This window comes from Pongo pygmaeus, chromosome 5, assembly GCF_028885625.2.
Source record: "Pongo pygmaeus isolate AG05252 chromosome 5, NHGRI_mPonPyg2-v2.0_pri, whole genome shotgun sequence".
Classification (NCBI taxonomy): Eukaryota; Metazoa; Chordata; class Mammalia; order Primates; family Hominidae; genus Pongo; species Pongo pygmaeus.
In genome coordinates this window covers 7,460,466-7,480,209 of record NC_072378.2, presented here as the reverse complement: position 1 = coordinate 7,480,209, position 19,744 = coordinate 7,460,466, and the positions used below count along the sequence as shown (strand labels likewise).

General features: G+C 40.8%; 1 protein-coding gene across 3 annotated transcripts in view; it reads right to left on the bottom strand.

Annotated features, from left to right (window-relative positions):
* Positions 1–19,744, bottom strand: part of DSP (desmoplakin) — a 45,014-nt gene that overhangs the window by 10,462 nt on the left and 14,808 nt on the right. For all 3 annotated transcript variants that reach the window (XM_054491603.2, XM_054491604.2, XM_054491605.2), the window contains exons 3-18: positions 17,872–18,020; positions 16,735–16,909; positions 13,329–13,457; positions 12,326–12,376; positions 10,596–10,757; positions 9,633–9,737; positions 8,665–8,760; positions 8,208–8,333; positions 7,525–7,677; positions 6,776–6,930; positions 5,555–5,681; positions 4,535–4,736; positions 4,051–4,277; positions 1,838–2,004; positions 1,295–1,433; positions 598–791 (exon numbers count right to left, since the gene is read on the bottom strand). In XM_054491603.2, the coding sequence (XP_054347578.2) occupies positions 598–791; positions 1,295–1,433; positions 1,838–2,004; positions 4,051–4,277; positions 4,535–4,736; positions 5,555–5,681; positions 6,776–6,930; positions 7,525–7,677; positions 8,208–8,333; positions 8,665–8,760; positions 9,633–9,737; positions 10,596–10,757; positions 12,326–12,376; positions 13,329–13,457; positions 16,735–16,909; positions 17,872–18,020 (2,357 nt within the window). The remainder of the gene's footprint in view (positions 1–597; positions 792–1,294; positions 1,434–1,837; positions 2,005–4,050; positions 4,278–4,534; positions 4,737–5,554; positions 5,682–6,775; positions 6,931–7,524; positions 7,678–8,207; positions 8,334–8,664; positions 8,761–9,632; positions 9,738–10,595; positions 10,758–12,325; positions 12,377–13,328; positions 13,458–16,734; positions 16,910–17,871; positions 18,021–19,744) is intronic.

Here is a 19,744-nt window from a genome sequence, read left to right as displayed (position 1 = left end):
AATGTGGCACTGCCAAACAATGGAATATTATTCAATCGTAAAAACACATGAAAAAAATAGAAAATGATGTACTGAAACATGCTACAACACAGATGAACTCTGAAAGCACGATACTAAGTGAAAGAAGCCAGTCACAATGGACTACATAGTGTATGATTCCAGTCACATAAAATTTCCAGAATAGGCAAATTCATATTCCAGAGATTTTTTAAACTCTTATTTGCAGAAAGGCATTGTTTTTTTGTCTAAGATTTAATTTTCATAAACTTTTGGAGAATGCTAACTCAAGGCAGCTACTCCTTCCAAGAGTCATAACAAGAGTTTATAGGACACAAAAGAGCTGGCTAAAGGGCTTCTGCCATTTCTCTAAGACCCTGGATGACACCTGGCCTGCACAGGGTTGGCTATTGTGATGCATTGTCCTTCCATTTCTAACAAAGCTGCATACAGGCAGTCCATGAAAAGAGCATCTGTTATGCCTAACTTACACAAAAAACAAAACCTCTGTTTTCTACAGTGGCTCCCTTCAAGTGACATTATCTTGTGAACAACCAAAAGGGGAGAAGATGGGGAAGGAGCGGGAGCAGGCTGGCATACCTGAAGTCGATCTGTTTATCTATCCTTTGCCAGCGGTCTGTCAGCTGTGTGACTTTTTCACCGAACTTGCCCAAGTCCAGATCATAAAGCGGATACTGCTGTGAAGTCTGACAGTGGATCTGCTGGGCTTTCTGTAGTTCTGTCTTCATAGTGGCCAACAACGACTTCTTCAAGTTCAAGTCATTTTTTATTTTCTGCAAGATGAAAAAAAAAAAGATTGCAAATTAATCCCTTCTTCCATTGTATGCTACACTACAAGTCACCAAATCGGGGAGCAAAGTTTATAAAACACTTTAGAATATTCATAATTTAAAATTCTAACAGTCAATCCAGGGAAATATATTTACTGAATTGCATTTCCCAGTATTTGTTCCAATAATCTAGTTCCTTGTGCTATCCTGTTATAATAATAATGTATATGAACATATTAAAGTTTCTAAGAAGTCCCACAGTAAAGAAACCAGTTTAACTCAGCATTCCCCAAACTAATCCCATCACGAATTGCTTTCTTATATAGTTCCTGCTAACACAGTCTGGAAAACAGAGTTACAGAGATGACAACTGGTGTCAACCTGTGTGGCCACTGAAACCCAATAATCCTCAGAATTCATGAAAACCCAGTGAGGCTTTATAATTGGGAGCTCAGTTCTGAATTAGTTCCTGTAAATTGGGCCACTGTTGTAAGCTTTCAAGTTACCTTCAGTCCACAGCGGTAAGCTTCCACTTTATCCAGGTCCAGGCAGACAGTTTCCTCCTCAGTGAGCCTGGCTTCATAAACCTTTAACATGTCTTCTGTTTGGAGAATAGCCTGGAGCAGTGCCCTTACTGTACATAAGCTGGAAAGAGCAAAAGAAGCAGATAAAATTGCCAGTGACATAATTAGTCTGTGAAGATTTGCCTCTCGCAGCTAGTAATGAAAGAGAACAATGTCAAAGCAGATAAAAATTTATTTTGTCTATTTTTTTATCTATTGTGATTCAGACCAACATTTTGTATTTGCTGAAGAATTCTCAAGTTCTGGCCCTTAGAGCATAACTTAGTTCTAAGATAACATTCTAGTTCAGAATAGTGGAATTAACATGCGAGGCTAGTGGAATTAACATGCTCTCCAAACCACAGAAGGATGTAAGTAAATCTCTAGTAACAGAGAAACTGTAAGGCAAGCATCTAAAGCAAATGAAGTCTGACAAAAAGAAGCTTGAGAAAAGGAAAATATGTGATTAGTGTTAGCTGAGTTTACCTATTTAAGTAGCCATCTGTAACACCATTGATATTTTCCAGTTTCTGAAATAGTGCAAATACTTCATTCTGTAAATAGCAGTACTTTTCAGAACCTCTGAAGTTGGCAAGCATATCTTTAAGCTGGTTGAGAACCTCAGCAATTGCTTGTGAATCATTCTGCACACTCTGTCAAAAATGAAGGAAAGCTCTTTTGATTTAGCTGATTCTTTTTATTACTGTATATATTTAAGGTATACAATATGCTGTTTTAATACACATAGACACAGTGAAATGATTACATCAGGTAAGCAAATTAACATACCAGTCAACTTCCATGGTTATCCTTTTTCGTATGTGTTGTAAGAGCACCTAAAATCTACTCTCAGCAAAATTTCAATGTACACTACAAGATTACTACCTGTAGTCTTCCGCTGAATTTAGATCTCTAGATTTATTCATCCCACACAAATGCAAGTTTGAATCCTTTACATCTGCCTATTTCCTCCTCCTCCCTCCCCACCCCTGGTAACCACCACCCTACTCTCTGTTTCTATGCATTCAACTTTTTTCTTAGAATTTACACATAAATGAAATCAAGCAGTATTTGTGTCTGGTGTATTTCACTTAGCATAATGTCCTCCACGTTCATCCATGCTTTTGCAAATGGCAGGATCTCTTTCTTTTTTTTTTTTTTTTTTTGAGACAGAGTCACCCAGGCTGGAGTGCAATAGCGTGATCTCGGCTCACTGCAACCTCCACCTCCTGGGTTCAAGCGATTCTCCTGCCTCAGCCTCCTGAGTAGCTGAGATTACAGGCGCACGCCACCACACCTGGCTAATTTTTGTACTTTTTAGTAGAGATGGGGTTTCACCATGTTGGTCATGCTGGTCTTGAACTCCTGACCTTGTGATCCACCCGCCTCTGCCTCCCAAAGTGCTGGGATTACAGGCGTGAGCCACTGCACCTGGCCCCAGGATCTCTGTCTTTTTTAAAGGTAAATAGTACTCCACTGTGTGTGTGTATAGTCATGTGTCTAATAATGATGTTTTGGTCAATGATGAACTGCATACACAATGGTGGTCCCTTAAGATATACACACACACATATATATACATACATACATATAAACACACACACACACACATTTTTTTTTAAAGAGAAGGGTCTTGCTCTGTTGCCCAGACTGGAGTACAGTGGTACAATCATAGCTCCCTGCAGCCTCCAACTCCTGAGCTCAAGCAAGTAGCTGGGATTACAGGCATGTGCCACTGCATCCAGCCCCCATAAGATTATAATACTGTATTTTTATTGTATCTTTTCGACGTTTACATATATTTAGATACACAAATACTTACCATTGTGTCACAATTGCCTACAGTATTTAGGACAGTAACATGCCCTATAGGTTTGTAGCCTAGGTGTATAGTAGGCTATACCATCTAGGTTTGTGTAAGTATGCTCTATGATGCTTGCATGACAAAATCACCTAACCATGCATTTCTTAGAATGTACCCCTGTCATTAAGCAACACAACTACATTCCACAGTTTTGGCATACTGATCACACAGAGGTTAGTACTCTGCATTATAGCTGTGTGAATCTTATGATCATTTTTGCCCTTAAAAAGTCCACTAAAAGTAAAGGATTCAAGAAAGAGAGAGGAGTTGAAGAACTCCTATTTCTTTCTTGAGTATGGCCTCATTAGCACTGTAAATGTGATCCTCTTAGAATATCTCGATTTAGGCCTTCCAACGCAGTGTGCCCAAGCTTGGTTGAGCAGAAAACATCACTGAGTTAGGAGCTGACACACCTGGGCCGTAGTCACACTCTGTCTATGGCTTTGAGATCGTATCTCACCAACCAAATCTCTTCATGTCAGTGTCATGTCTACAAATAAAGATCATTCCCCCTGTCTAACCCATATCATAGGTTGTTCTCTGCAAGAAGCCAAATTAATGCTTGTGAAAACTTTTGAGATGGACTGTAGCCTGATTCAACAACACACAAATGAACAGTTTAACCCCCAGCCTGATAACCGTCTACAAATTTGGAAACATAAGACATAAGGAAATCCTGCCAGAAGCCTGTTTTCTTGAAAATTTATATTTTTGCCTACAAACATTTAAACCAGGATTTTTTTTATTCATTTGCAGGTAAATAAAAATATACAGGGTAAAAAAAAAAAAAAAAAAAAATACAGGGTAATCAGGCAAAATAGTAGCAGATACCTACCTTAAGCTCGTTAATTTTCACTGTGATGTGGTGAGAAGACCCCTGGTCTGCTAGAGGGAGGTTTTTGAGAGTCATCCTGCCCTCGCAGTGCTCTATCTGCCTGCGAATCTTCTGCAGCTCCATCAGCATCCATGTTTCTTGCTTGTCATTTTCTCTGTTGGTTTCAATTACTTTATTATGGTTGACATCTTGGCAGGTTCCATGATGAGTAATTTCAGTTGTGGTCACTGTAAAAAGAAGTTAGGGCTATAAAAATCAGAGAATACCTAGGTATCAAGGTGCTAGGCCTCAAAAAACATCCATACTACCTAAAAGTATACCTTCTTCCTTTGAATTTCGGAATCAATTCTGAAAATTTAGTGCATGAAGAACACTGGCTATATAGCATTCAGAGAAATGGTTCTGAAATCAGTTTTATGCAAACTCCTTTCTTTTTAAAATGGTATGGATGGTTGATACAAAGAGAAAGATGTCCCATGCTGACCTGTCTGGTGCTGGGGATAGCCAGGGAGCTGAATGACCAGGGTCTGGTAATGCTTCTGGGCATCGGTGAACTGAGACTGTATTTTCCGCTTGTCATCATCTCCAAACATCTCTGAGCCTTGGCTATTTCTGATGAACTCTTGGTAATGTAACTCAAGGTCGGCTATCGTCTTCATGTAATCTTCCTGCCGCATTGTTTTCAACTGAAAGGAAACAGGCAGAAGTGATTTGAGATTTATGACTGCCCCACAATGCAATCAAGAAGAGTTGGCCAAAAAATACCACCGACTAGATGGTACTCAAAGCAACACTCATCACAGGCTCATTAAGATATAAAAGGTCTTTTAGGGTTTAGACATTGTTCCCAAGAACCACAGGAATGGGTTGCTAATTTTTTTTTTTTTTTTTGCCTACAGAATATTTTTCTTCAAATGAAATATTATTCAGAAGCCCTAATTGTAAAGCAGAGCCCAGCAAAGCTGCTCCAACTAAAAAGAGAAAAAGGGCTCGGGGGACCCCAAAAGGTACTATCTGTGCCCCTCTCCTCACTTCCATCCCTGTCACTCCTAAAGTATCTCCTTCCCCTGCTAGGATTCTTCAGACCACGATCTGAAAAAAACTGATTTAGAGTAACTAATGCTTTGGGTGCTCTTCCAAGAATTCTATCCCACCTTTTACTTCTGTGACACTCAGTTAATCCTTTATGACCTAACTTTCCATTACATCAAAGGGGCATGGGGTCCAGAATCTTACAGGAGTGCATGGCTTTTCCACAGGCACTCCTGGCTTGCTTGTCAGGCCACCTGAATTAGTATTGCTTCTTTCTCTCATAATCAGCCATATGCTAATCCCTCCCGTTCTCTATTGGACAGACGAGAACCTCTAAGGAGGGCTGAGCTGACTTGCTTGATGAGACACAAAAGCACTGCTACACAGCAAGAAGGTTGAACTGTTGGACACAGGCACTGAGGGGGCAGCGCTGCCCTCCCTCCAAGCAGCCTACGTGGCCCTGATGACATACCTTGGCGATCGTCATGGCCCTGATCTTCTCTATGTCAATCATGCAGTAGTGCCAGGACACGAGGCTCTTCATGTTGATGTAGAGCTGGTTCCACAGAGCCAAGATGGCTTCGTAGTACTGCTCAATCCTAAGAGGCACAAAGGGAAAACATGCTAGAGCCAGGCTTTCACACTTCATCCCAAATGGGAAACCTGGACATGCTCACACCACTGCACAAAAACCTACAACAGTCACTGATAAAGTAAAAGGTAGAGGTATAACTTTGAAAACAGTCCATGGATTTGGATTCATTTACTCCCCAAAAGTACATTCTGAATTATCTACATTATTGGCTGACATATATACTACAACTTTTTGTTGTTGTCTTGTTTTTCGGCAACTTTGTAATTGACAGAGGTCTAAGGCAGGATGGCAGGTGCATTAGATGCCAATCACCCAAAGCTTGGTCATGAGCACACAGCAGCTTACTACACTACTCTCTCTATTCTGTGTGTGGTTGAAGATTTCCATACTAAATGGTTTAAAGGAATCTGCCATGGACAATCTGTTAAATGAATGTTCTTCCTACAGTGAGTGAATATTGATATTAAAGGTATTTTATATTTGTGGCTACATGCAAAACAACTGATTATCTAAGAAAAGGAGAGCCTTAAAATGATGCCTTTGAAGTGCATGACAAGTATTATTCACTCTGACCCCGTACAGTCAGATATTCCTTTTTTTTTTTGAGATGGAGTTTTGCTCTTGTTGCCCAGGCTGGAGTGTAATGGCACAATCTCGGCTCACTGCAACCTCCCCCTCCCAGGTTCAAGCAATTCTCCTGCCTCAACCTCCCGAGTAGCTGGGATTACAGGAATGTACCACCACACTTGGCTAATTTTATATTTTTAGTAGAGAGAGAGTTTCTCCATGTTGGTCAGGCTGGTCTCAAACTCCTGACCTCAGGTGATCCGCCCACCTCAGTCTCCCCAAGTGCTGGGATTATAGGTGTAAGCCACCACACCCGGCCAGATATTCCCTTTTATTCTTCAATAATGACTGTCTATTCAACATAAAATTGTAACACAAAGTGAAGGTGACCTTCATAAGGTTCCTTTTTTTAGAAGGTGGTTATTATGGCAAGGCATCAAGTGTCTAAGCTTCAGGTATAAACACCCGCCCTCTTCCTCTGCCCTCGCATTCATGCGTGCATGCGTGGCTTTGGGAACTTGGATGACTTACTTGCAAGAGAGGTCCACGGCCAGTGGGTTCGGAGGAGGGATGATCAGCCCCACGGAGGGAACGAGCATGTCAACGCCTCCCGGGCCCGTCACGTACCACTTGCTGCGCTCATTGTTGTCCTTCAGGATACACTCATCCCCCTTATGCACGATTTTCTGTAAGGCAAGCAGCCCCGGGGTTTGGCTTTATTCATAAGTATGTGTTTTTATTTTTTTTCTCAAAGGTAGAAACAGAGATGAACACATGCAAATTATTAAAGCTTTTACCTTATGTTTTTCCCCTCAAATGAAGCTGATCATCATATAACCCGACAATACTGATGCTTTAAATAATACATGTGAGCCTAAAAGGTATACATGAAGTGAGCTACATTTTATTTATTTGGTCTCACTATGTCACCCATAGTGAGTGACATTCACTTTATATGCAGCATAAAAGCATCATTTCTCATTTATCAGAAATTTAAAGATGAGAGTGATCACAGACAAGTATGACATACTAAAAGAAAAGTATTAAACCTTACGAATTTTTAAAAGTTCTAAAAATAACTATTGTCCTTATTATTGACAACTATACCATATGATTCAGAACAGAGCTGCTGCTTTTGTTCCATAGCTGCTGCTTTCATAGATCAAAGACATTGACTATGGTGATTATTGAACTCTAGATTAAATGTTGCTTTCTTGATGGACAAAAATTTGTGTGTAAAGACAGGGAAAACTTTTGTATCATTCTAAATGAGTACACACCTGGTCTTGTTTGTAGTCACAGAGAGCTCTGAGAATAATGGGTTTATTGCTTCTGTAGTCTGGGTTACGAGGCTTCAGCTGTACAATCTTCTTAGACTTGTTTACCAAGTTCTGCACCTGACGCTTGTATTCAAGGATTTTCTCTCGTTCTTTCTGCAATTGTGAATAAAATCATACTTTAACATAGATACTCTGTGAGTTTTAGAGGAGATTTTCAGACTGCATTAATGTAGCTACATGACACACTGAGTATCACTGCAGTTGCGTTAACTGTAAAAAATCACAAATTCGTCAGCAGGAAACATGAGAACCTTTCATGATAACACTCTCCAGAAGCTACACAGGCAGGAATTAAGTGGGCAGGGAAGAACATCCTTGTGTGAAAGGGCTATGTTGATAAAATTTGAAGTATGCGTTCCCAAAGGAATTGTCATGTGAAGTAATGTTCTCTCTGTTCTTATTTTCAACAAATTGCCCAGACTGAAGCAAAAGTAACTGTCAAGAGTAGTTGGGCATGTAAAGAAGTTAATTTTGCGAAAAGCCACTGGAAGCTGAAGAAAATGCTTGCTTGGCTCTGGGCGTGCATTGTACAATAATACTAATCAGTGCCAGCTGTATCCAAGGCATGTGTTTTATCTCCCTGACCAGACACAGCTGCTGATGTTCTGGGTCTGAGATGATACCTCCAGCTCCTTGATCTGTTCCAGCAGGTGCTGCAGGGGCATGTTCTTGTCGCAGGGATACTTCTTCCTGATGGAGTCCTGAAGCCCCTTCAGGTATGCTTCAGTCGACTGGGCCTCTTCAAAAAACTGTGAAGGATGAGAGTGATCAGTGAATGAACAGCAACTCAATAAGCAATTTCATCTAGTAGTTCTGTTTCAAGGACTGTCATCCCTAAGCCTCTCTTTGACAGGTGGCTAAAGGAAAAAATTCGTTGAGAAAGTATTTAGGTATTTGACAGCGGGAAACTATTTGTGGGACTGATGGCAAGGTTACAAATCTATGCTCCTCTGCACTCAAAATCAATGAAGAGGATTTATGCAACATTTTGAAGATTATTTTCAGTGCTTTATAAAACACACTCAAAAGATTAGGTATTAAGACCTAAATAACAATGAAATTATCATTAAATATAAAAACCTGAAAGTAGGCAGCATTTTCTTTCAGATGAACATCAATGCACTTGGTGATCTGAAGAATCCAACTCCACTGCGTCTGCAGAGTGTCCATATAGGCCTGAAACAAGAAAACGTCAGCTCTCTTAGCCTAGCTCAGTTGTACAGATGCATGAACACCAAGAGATAGGTGAGCCTGCATGAAAGCTAGTAAGCAGTTTTTATCTCATTCTAAGTCAAGCAGATATTTTTCTAAAAGTTGGAAAGAGAATTTCTCACCATATATCTCTTGGTATGGTCAAAACTAAATTTTAAAATCAGCTTTCGCAAATAGACACCATGAGGAGTCTTAGTCAAAATATGTATCACCCAAATAGCAGAGATACTGACCAATCAGAACCATCACTGGGGCTAGCACTGGAGTGGCGTCCCTTTGCCACACCAAGCCCTGTCCCTGGAGGATTGCTGAATCATGGGGAGGTTCGAGGCATCCAAGCAAAGGGCTTAGGGGGCTCAAGACAGTGATTCTTACCAACTGATATGGAAGTTTCTGTGTTTTTTAACAAGCAGTATGGCCATACCAGTGGTACCAGCTAATGTCAGCCTTGAGCGTGGCCCAAAGATGGCAGTCTAGGGCAGCGGTCAGCAAACTATAGCTCAAGGGCCACATGTGGCCCACTTGTATTTGTAAATAAAGTTTTATTGGAATACAGGCACACTCATTCATTTACACAGTGTCTATGCCTCCTTCTGCACTATAATAGCAGAGTTAAGTAATTGTAACAGAGACCAAATGGCCTGAAAGTCTAAAATACGGATTGTCTGGTCCTTTCCTGAAAGAGTTTGCCAACCCCCTGGCATAGGGTATTGATCCCAAAACAGAAAATAAAGTTGGCATGGCTTTAAGTCGTATAAGAATTACTCATTTGGTTAGTCTTACTTTATGAAAAGTTTTTTTTTTTCTAACAAAAATATAAACCTCATGAAGCCTACCTCAATTTTGTCTGAAGCTGGATGCTGATTGAGGACAAGTTGGTCACTTTCTTGTTTCAGCTTATTGAGCTCTTTTTCTTTAACTTCCAGTTGACTCATGCGTATCTGTGAATGAAGAAATAAGAAATACTTTGGAGCAAGTCATCATTAAACTTCCATCACCCCCACAGTACTTTTTAAAAGTGAAATACAAAACTGCATTTTGGAAATGAACAATGCCAAAGAATCACGCTGTTTTCCTCAAGAATCACAGCATTTTTAAGGCTGAAAAGGATGTTTGCTACAGGAGAGGATGTGGCAGAGGCTTACTCAAGATGACACAGGAGGAAAGAAGAGCTACAACCAACCCGAGGTTTTCTAATCCCAGGCTTCCACCCACCGTCCTGCAGTGCCACACACACACCCTGGGTTATCTGAACGTACCAGTTCTTACCCTCTCTAAACAAACTAGGTCTTCTGGGATATTAAACAAGGTATTGCCCCTCTTTTTCTTTTTAACTTTTATTTTAAGTTCAGGGATACATGTGCAGGTTTGTTACATAGGTAAACTTGTATCATAGGGATTTGTTGTACAGGTTATTTCATCACCCACGGATTAAGCCTAGTACCCATTAGTTATCTTGCCTGATCCTCTCCCTCCTTCCACCTCCACCCTCTGCCCTCCGAAAGGCCCTGGTGTGTGTTGTTGCCCTCGACGTAGCCATGTGTTCTCATCATTTAGTTCCCACTCTTAAGTGAGAACATGTGGTATTTGGTTTTCTGTTCCCGCATAAGTTTGCTAAGGATAATGGCCTCCACACGGAGAAGTTTTCAGGAAGGAAGGATTTTTTATGACCATTTCAAAGGAGGCTGAATTGCAAGTGGCTGATTAAATTATTAATAGACCATTCATTCCCCGAGCCCCCAGCTCTTCAAGGCAACAGGCTCAAGACAAGTGTCTACAGCCGCGTACGGTGAACTTACGGAGAAGGCCTCCTGTTTCTGAGCGATGTTGGTGTTCTTGTCGCTCCAGTCATACAGCAGCTCCTCCTCCTCGCAGTCATTGATCCACATGATCTCCCGGGACGTGGCCTGGATGATGTTCTGCAGCTGTCGCAGGTGATCCATCCTCTCAAAGGACGCTTTCTGCACAGGAAGTTCAAAGGCAGCATTAAAATAACAATATGCAGATGACTGGTGTTCTCTGCAGGTTTACAGATTAACCCCGTGGTCCCTTTAAAAAAAAAAATCACACGGATAGGAAGAATGTTAACCTTGTGCATTCACTTACCACCTGGTATGGGAAAAGACCCATCCAAATCTGCAATGAACAAGAAGGCAGCAACTTTTTTGTTTTTGAGACAGAGCGTTGCTCTGTCTCCCAGGCTGGAGTGCAGTGGCGCGAGCGATCTCAGTTCACTGCAACCTCCCCCTCCCGGGTTTAAGCGATTCTCCTGTCTCATCTTCCCGAGTAGCTGGGATTACAGACATGCACCACCACATCCCGCTAATTTTTGTATTTTCAGTAGAGACGGGGTTTCACCAGTTGGCCAGGCTGGTCTTGAACTCCCAACCTCATATGATCCACCCACCTCGGCCTCCCAAAGTGCTGGAATTATGGGCGTGAGCCACCGCGCCTGGCCTTAAATTTTTTTTATTCTTCTAAATAAGGTTTTTTTTTGGTATTTTTTACTGATATAGTTGTACATATTCGGGGGTACACATGATATCTGGACATATGTATACAATGTATAATGATCAAATCAGGATAACTGGGATATCCATCACCTCGAACATTTATCTTTTCTGTGTGTCGGGAACATTACAAATATTTTCTTCCAGCTATTTTGAAATACACAATAAATTATCATTAACTATAATATCCCTATTGTACTATCAAATATTAGAACTTATTCCTTCTACCTAACTGTATTTTTGTACCCATCAATAATTGGTTTTGGACTATAAGGGGGAAAATGGACTCTTAGAGAAATCAAGCTTTTCCTACCTTCTCCCCAAAAATTCAAAGGGCCGTAAGTCACACCCCCACCCAATAGGAAAATCACTGTGTCACCACGAGTGACATTATTTAAAAAGTATCATTGCCAACAAGGAAACATTAAAAAGTAAAGATATGATGACACAAATAGGCAGAAGAATGGAAATCTCTCCTCTTATGAATCAAGTAACTGATATGACAGAGTGTCATAAAATTGTGATGACGATCTGGTAGACCTCTATCTTGGGAAAAATAACTTTTATTTTTGCTTACACTTCATAAAAAAGACCACAATTCACAAGTGGCAACATTTTCTTGCTTCAACTGCAAGTATTTAACAAGTGCCATTTATGTGACACAACTTGAAAACAGAACAGCAGTAGGGACTGACTTCTGAAAACAACTTTTAGGCCGGGCACAGTGGCTCATGCCTGTAATCCCAGCACTTTGGAAGGCCGAGGCGGGCGGATCACTTGTGGTCAGGAGTTTGAGACCACCCTGGTTAACATGGTGAACATGGTGAAACCCTGTCTCTACTTAAAAGAAAAAAAGAAAAGAAAACAACTTTTAAAATTCACTTCTAAAGGAAACTCAGCAGCAGCAACAACATTAGCATTGATGAACAGGCGCCTCCCCGCCAGGATGTGCTTGGTATTTCTCGAACTGAACTGGAAAGAACAGAAAGTCTATGCACTTGAGAAATAAATCAGCTTACCAGCAGGTTTTCATACTCCTCCTCCAACTGGTAGATCGCAGATTTCTCACGCTAGAAGACAACAAAAAGCAGGTAGATACAAATCCCCTTTTGGATTGTATAGAAAAGAGTGGCCTTTCTAAGCCTCCTTTTCATCAGATACTGGCCTCCGATCCCTCCATAGAAAGAAAGAAGTACTAGCTCTACGAAATATTTCGCCCATGGGGACTTTTTCCTAGGCAGTTGGAAAGCAAACCTTTGCTGGCCTGGCAGCACCATCTCCACAAAGGAAAGCCCAGATCAGGGTCACTTAAAGACTCACTTGTTAGAAAATTGTCTTAAAGTTTAAAGACATGATTTAGGGTTCCCTAGGTCTTAGAGAAGTGAAGGAGAAGGTTGGTGAGGTGCTCAGGTGGACAAAAGTAAGCCCCCAAAAAGCCAGAAGAAGAAATGAGGATGAGAAGCTTTGGTCTCAGGTAAAAAAAAAAAAAGTTTAGTGATTTACAAGTGTAGAGACCTGGGGGAAACTAAGCACTTAAGATCAGTTACAATTTTATGCTATAATTCTCAACCCAGTTTCAAGTCTGACTTTTTTCAGCACAGGAGTGGGTGTCGGGATGAGATATGGCTTTGCTCAGTAGGAATAATGTTTTAATTACCACCTAGGAAAGGATTCACCAATGACACAAACTACTGTATAAGACTGTTGCATTTCCCCTATTCAAAAAGATGTTCTGCTTACTGCAGAAACAAACTGCCACCCCTAAAGAGACTTATTCACAAACTGCAAATGAGTGTTTGCACACCCTCAGCCTCTGGTTTAACTCCTCTTCAAGTGTTAACATAATCTCTAATAGGGCTACTGATTCCACTTCCCCATTTAAGAAGTGGGATTTCTAAAAATTTCCAGTCTTTTGGGAAAGAAATAATAGCAATGTTTCAGAAGAAACTCCCTGGGATTGAGTAATTACATGATCCTTCGGTAGATATTTTGAAGACTCTAAAATAAAACACAGAAAAGTACCAGGTCGGCTTTAATTTTGTCCAGCTGCCAGCGATAGTCGCCGATGGAGTTGTGGATGCTCCGGTGGCTGTTGATGTGCTGCTCCACTGAGGCCAGGTCCACACCCCAGGCCACCATGTCCATCTCTGCCTGCAACAAAAAGAGAGGCGTGCTTTGTTTTTGCACCTTTGCACCTGTTTCACTTATGTACAGCATCACGGCTTTACTTCAGATAGAACCAAAGATGTAAATATGGAGTATTTTTGAAGTCAGAATATTTTTTAAAGGTTCCCAAATGGCTAATGCAGGGTTGCCAAATACTTCCCTCAACTTGCTTGACCCCAGCTCAAGATGGGCAGAGAAGGAAGTTTAGAAATGGGAACCTGAAAACCAAGATCATGTCTTCTGAAAAAACAAAACAAAACAAAACAAAAAAACAAATCTACCTGTGCACAGGCAAGCAAGCATGTAAACAGAACATATGTGTGCATATATATGTATGATGTTATAAAATACTCATTTAATCATTCTTAAATGTGCATCAAAAATCATTAAATAAATGCAATCATATACTGTTCCCCAAACTAAATAGTCGACCTAAAAGCATCTTTCATTGTTTATTTCTTTATATTGTCTTGATGGATGTAATTATTGGCTTTTTAAAATCCAGGATATACCATTCCCTTTTAGGATGCAAAACTCCCTATGGCCCATTTCAAAGGGAAGTCACTATATCTACTCAAGGATTCAATTTCCATAAGTGTTGGCAATATTAGGATTGTGGACTTAAGTTATCTTTTTTAAAAAATTAAATCTGACTAAATTTATTATTTGAGCCTCAAATTTAAGAATGTTTCACAATAAGAATCACACACATTGTTCCACCAGTTTCACACTGGGGCAAGTCCATTATCTCACCCTTCTTTTGCATGAGTACGTGTAAATTTCCAAATCACCTGTGTCATCTCTTGGACATGCCAAGGGCAAACATTCCAATCTGGGATTGCAGCAAGAACATAAAACACATTGTTCTAAGCCACATCCATGTTCTAATACACTTGGCAAGGCTTCAGAAAGGGAAGCCATTTCAGAGTCAGACAACAGAAGGTTACCCGGGACTTTGACCCTTCTCTTCCACAGCTGTCTTGGCTTTAAACCAGAGACAGCCAGGTGCATGCAGTGGGACATTAGCAACATGACCAGGCTCCAGCTCACGCCTCTCATTACCAGCCAGGTGTATAGTATCTGACCTGTCCATCGGCAAACACAAATCAGGAAAACAAAACAAAAACCTGGCTCAGGAGTGCCTGCCTCCTGATTGGCTGCTGAGGCAACAGTTCCCTTATCAGCTGGGGCCTGCAGCTCAGTCTCCTGGGAACCAGGTAAAGCATGCAGGGGAACAAGCGATAAGAGGAAAGGAGCCAGAGCAAATCCCAGAGCGAACCTGCAGTAAGCAATCAAACAGCTTTTAGTTTGTTTGCAACCATGAGGGCTGCCTGCCTAATCCGGAAAGCATTGCTTATCAATTGCTTCTGTTAGAAAACAACATAAAACTGGCCGGGCGCGGTGGCTCACACCTGTAAACCCAATACTTTGGGAGGCCAAGGCGGGTGGATCACAAGGTCAGGAGTTGAGATCAGCCTGACCAATATGGTGAACCCCCCCCTACCCCGTCTCTACTAAAAATACAAAAAATTAGCTGGGCAAGGTGGCACACGCCTGTAGTCCCAGATACTCGGGAGGCTGAAGCAGGAGAATTGCTTGAACCCGGGAGACAGAGGTTGCAGTGAGCCGAGATCATGCCACTGCACTCCAACCTGGGCAACAGAGTGAGACTCCCTCTCAAAAAAAAAAAAGAAAAAAAGAAAAAGAAAATGACATAAAACTGAATTCATGTGGTAATACTTCTACAAAATTTAAAAACATTGAGCATTTACTACATTCTTAAGCTACACCCAACATAAATACAAAAAAATGACAAATTATAGGTTGTCTTTTTTTATAACTGTCATACTAAGAAAACTTTAGGAGATATGACGTTTCATAACTAATTTAATTGGAAGGCTGTTTTGCCCATCATTGTGGATCCTTAAGATGTAGTTAAGCCCCATCAGCTCCGCCATGTCTTCCTTTGACTGCTCCACTCCACAGGAACTGGCCACCCTCCCCTCTACTCCCAACTAAGCAAGAATGTATTATAGCTGATCTAGACAGAAATTTGGCATTGGAGTGTACGCATCTTGTTTTCTTCAATAACATTCACTTTCAGGACTAGGGACCACAATCTTTGAACGTTGGGTGCCACTACATATAAAATCCTCAAGAAATGTGCTCGAAGATTAGAAGGAAATTTGGAAAACATACAAATAGATTTGTATTTAGGTTTCTGATATTTTAACTGACTTTTGTTCTTTCTAAGCCTTACCTTCTGTAATAGCTTATATTCTTTATAATAAAAGGGAGGAAAAGGTAACTGAATGAATGAATGTTTAGTCACTGAAGTCCTCACTACTTAGGAAAGAATACACAAAAATTTTAAAGGAGTTGAGAAATTTTAGAACCACTGCTGAATTAGTCTAACAACTAATCAAACCAAGCTTTCTTACAACCACATCTACATTGCGTAACAATCTCTCCACAACTTATCACTCTAACACATCCATATTCTCAAGGGAAGGGTTAGGAGTAGGTTTTCATTATAAAATTCCCATCTACATGATTGTGGCGTATTTCTACCACCACCTGTTCATTATAGGACATAATGACTACATGAAACAACACAACAATCATTAGTCTTGAAAAATACTTTGCAGAAACTCCAGTTCCAGGGAAAGGATCAGCATATCCTTCCAACATTATTTTACTTCACTCCCACACTGGTGACGCTATGGTTGCACAATGAGACAACTGAGACTTCAAAAGTCTAAGGTAAGCAACCAATGGGCCTAAACCAGAATGGCTAGTTTCACTGTTTCCAGCTCCTCCAATCTGTGAACATTTTAAATGAACCGCCACAATGGGCTTTTTTTTCAAGTACCTATGAGTAAAACAGATGAGGTCAGTTGCCACTCACATAGAACAATGAAGTTATTTAGCACATAAACTCCCACAACAGATTTTTCCGGCGGTCAATATAAGAACTGGATATTCAAAGTCTACTAACTAAATTACACATGTTAAATATGACCTGTGTGATAAAGGATGACTATAAAGCAATGAGGCTGATTCCCCAAGCCACACTGAAATCTCATTCATTCCAAAATAGAAGACCACTTTTCAAATTGTATAGGAGGAAAATCCTGCAAACAGCAAGCTGCTGCTGCCACCTGAGGTCTAGAAGACTCTTTGTCACACAAACACATGGGCTGACCCCATCGTGCTGGAACGTCTGGACTGCACAGGTTTGGGCTGTTAAGAAGCTGCTTACCCTTTGCTGCCTCATCCACCCCAAACATTCACTGGTGACATGCTTGGTGAACTCATCCCAGCCAGAGCCACTCTGACAAGTGTAGCCTCCACCACCCTTGGAGCTGGCCCTGCGGACTCGAGGGACACTGATGGCTTTATAAAGGGCTCGCATTTGCTCTTGGAGCTGAAGAAGCCTGCAAAGAAAAATAACCTTTAAACCACTGCAGGAAAACAGCCTATGAAAACCCGTTCTGGGCAAATTTCCCCTTTTCTGAGTCTTTTGTGTTAATAGAGAAGCTATAAATGTTTTATGGTATTTGAAGATTTTTTTTTCTTTACCCCAGGACTTAAGTCTTAATCACATACAAAAAATTAAATCTTAGGAAGAGGTTCAAAGCACGAAACAGCATAGAAAGGGCCACTGCCTTTGCCTAACCTGGTAGCAACTTTCATTTTCTCATGCGTTTTGTCCTGGGAGTTTTCCTAGTACCCTGGGCCCCAGGTAGTAGTAGAACAAATTCAGACTATATTTTTCTGCCTTATAGTCTTTGTTTCCAACTCTAAGGGTCTCATTTTTGTATTTATTAAACTAAGCTTGTCTTGATATTAGACCCTTAAGTGACTCACACCTGTAATCCCAGCACTTCGGGAAGTGCAAGACGGAGGACTGCTTGAGCCTAGGAGTTTGAGATCAGCCTAAACAACATGGCAAAACCCTGTCTCCACAAAAAATTTTTTTTTAATTTGCCAGGTGTGGCACATGCCTATAGCCCAGCTACTTGATAGGCTGAAGTGGGAGGATTGCTTGAGCCCAGGAGGTTGAGGCTGTGGCGAGCCACATTTGTGCCACTGCACTCCAGCCTGGGTGACAGAGCGAGACCCTGTCTCAAAAAAAAAAAAAAAAAAAAAAAAAGTCAAATGCCACGCCAAAGGTCTTTCTGTCCTCTAAAGGGAGGTATAGTTAATATCTATAATGAAATGCTCACTTTGTATTAGAGATACATAATAAAGCTGCAAAATACCAAGTAAGCAAGCCTTTCCTTGGGAATATTTGTGCTGCCTTCAAAGGAAGACCTGGGTCATAGAATTGAGTGTAACTGGTTATGTGGTGTTCTTTTTCACGGGGACTGCCCGATCCATGCTCTGTGGACAATACCTCTTCTGGTAAGCATCACAGGGCTGGCCCATCTGCCGCATCTCTCTGATCAAGCTGTCAAGGATTTCCATTTGGTCATTGGCCTGGGCAAAACACTCATCCAATTCTCGACTCCGAGTCAGCTGTATTCCATCTCCATACTTCAATTCCTGAAAGAAAACACTCACATGAAGGAAAACACATACTACCAGGAAGAAAACCTTCGGGCATTAATGGAAGCAAGAGCTTCCACTGTAAACATGACAAAAACTGTAAGTTTCCCCAGTGAAAATGATCTTATTGAGATAAGAAGGTAAACAGACGGAGATTCATGAACCAAAGTTTGTGGACTGTCTTTTAAATTTGCATTTGGCTTTTAAAGTCATATTTGCAGAATGCTAACCTTCCCCTTGCTTCAATAGGTTAAATGCTGATCTTTCATATTTACACACAACTCTCATCTAATGGGAATTTCACTGTGATAAGGACACTGTACCGTTATGCCAGATAGGGCTTCTTACACACAGAGTTTTTCCTATATCTTATGAGACATAACGTTTTAGTTCTTTTTATTTATTTATTTATTTATTTTTGAGACAGAGTCTTCCTCTGTTGCCCAGGCTGGAGTGCAGTGGCACAATCTCAGCTCACTGCAACCTCTGCCTCCTGGGTTCAAGCGATTCTCCTGCCTCAGGCTCCCGAGTAGCTGGGACTACAGGCATGTGCCATCACACCAGGCTAATTTTTGTATTTTTAATAGAGACGGGGTTTCACCATGTTGGCCAGGCTGGTCTTGAACTCCTGACCTCAACTGATACACCCGCCTCGGCCTCCCAAAGTGCTGGGATTACAAGCGTGAGCCACCACACCTGGCCAACGTTTTAGTTCTTAAAAAGAAGGCTTCTGCCTGGTTAACTTATTGGGCCAAACAATGTCCTGGTTTTGATGATGCACTATAATCATATAAGATGTCACTACTGGGCGAAGCTGGGTGCTGGGTAGAGACCCCTCTGTACTATTTTTGCAACTTCTTGTGAGTCTATAACTACTTCAAAATTTAAAAAGGGTTTTGTATTTAGAAAAACAAAAACAGAAAGCTTCCTCCTCTGCTTCAGTGCCACCTACTGATCTTTCTCTGGAATTTTATATTTGCTGCTTTTACTTGGCTTTAGTCAAATGAACCTCATTTCTCTAAACAGAAATGTTAGCAAATATGACACTATTTCCCTAACCTGTTTTTACTACACGTTGATGCATGTAAGTAAAAATAAACTGAGAACATGAGGCCATGCAAATTTTCAGAGCTACATGTAAAACGTATCCATAGTCACTACAAATGACTGGTGTGTGTGTATGTTCACTATTAAGTCACTGGTGTCTGCTATTTTGTTTTGTGTAAAGGAATCGGGCCACTGTGAGGAACATTTCAAGGAGTATGTTTCAAATCAGACATTCGAAACAACTAGAACTGGAGCCAAGCTAGTTTGCTGAGCCCCAAATATCTCTGAACATGGACTAAAGTGACATTATTTTTTTAATTGGATGAAGAAATTCAGAACTAGAACGCACACAATATCTAAATTAAGAAATTAGGACATTAAAATATTATCTAAACAGAGCCCATAAATTCATTTGATTAAAATCTGTTTCAAATATAGGCTGTTTAAAAGGGGTACTTTGTGAAGAGGCAGATTCCAGACGTAACCCTGATACCAATGTCAGCATTAGGGGGACTTGGCTGAAAAGATTCAGTAACTCAATAGAGGGACAGAAAAGATGGCTACGGCCCCACCATTCTCTATTCTGTTTTCAGCAAACTCAGAGCAAAGGTGAATGCTAGTGTTTTAAAATGAAGACTTTACACAGCAAATACCACAAACTCCACGATTTCTAA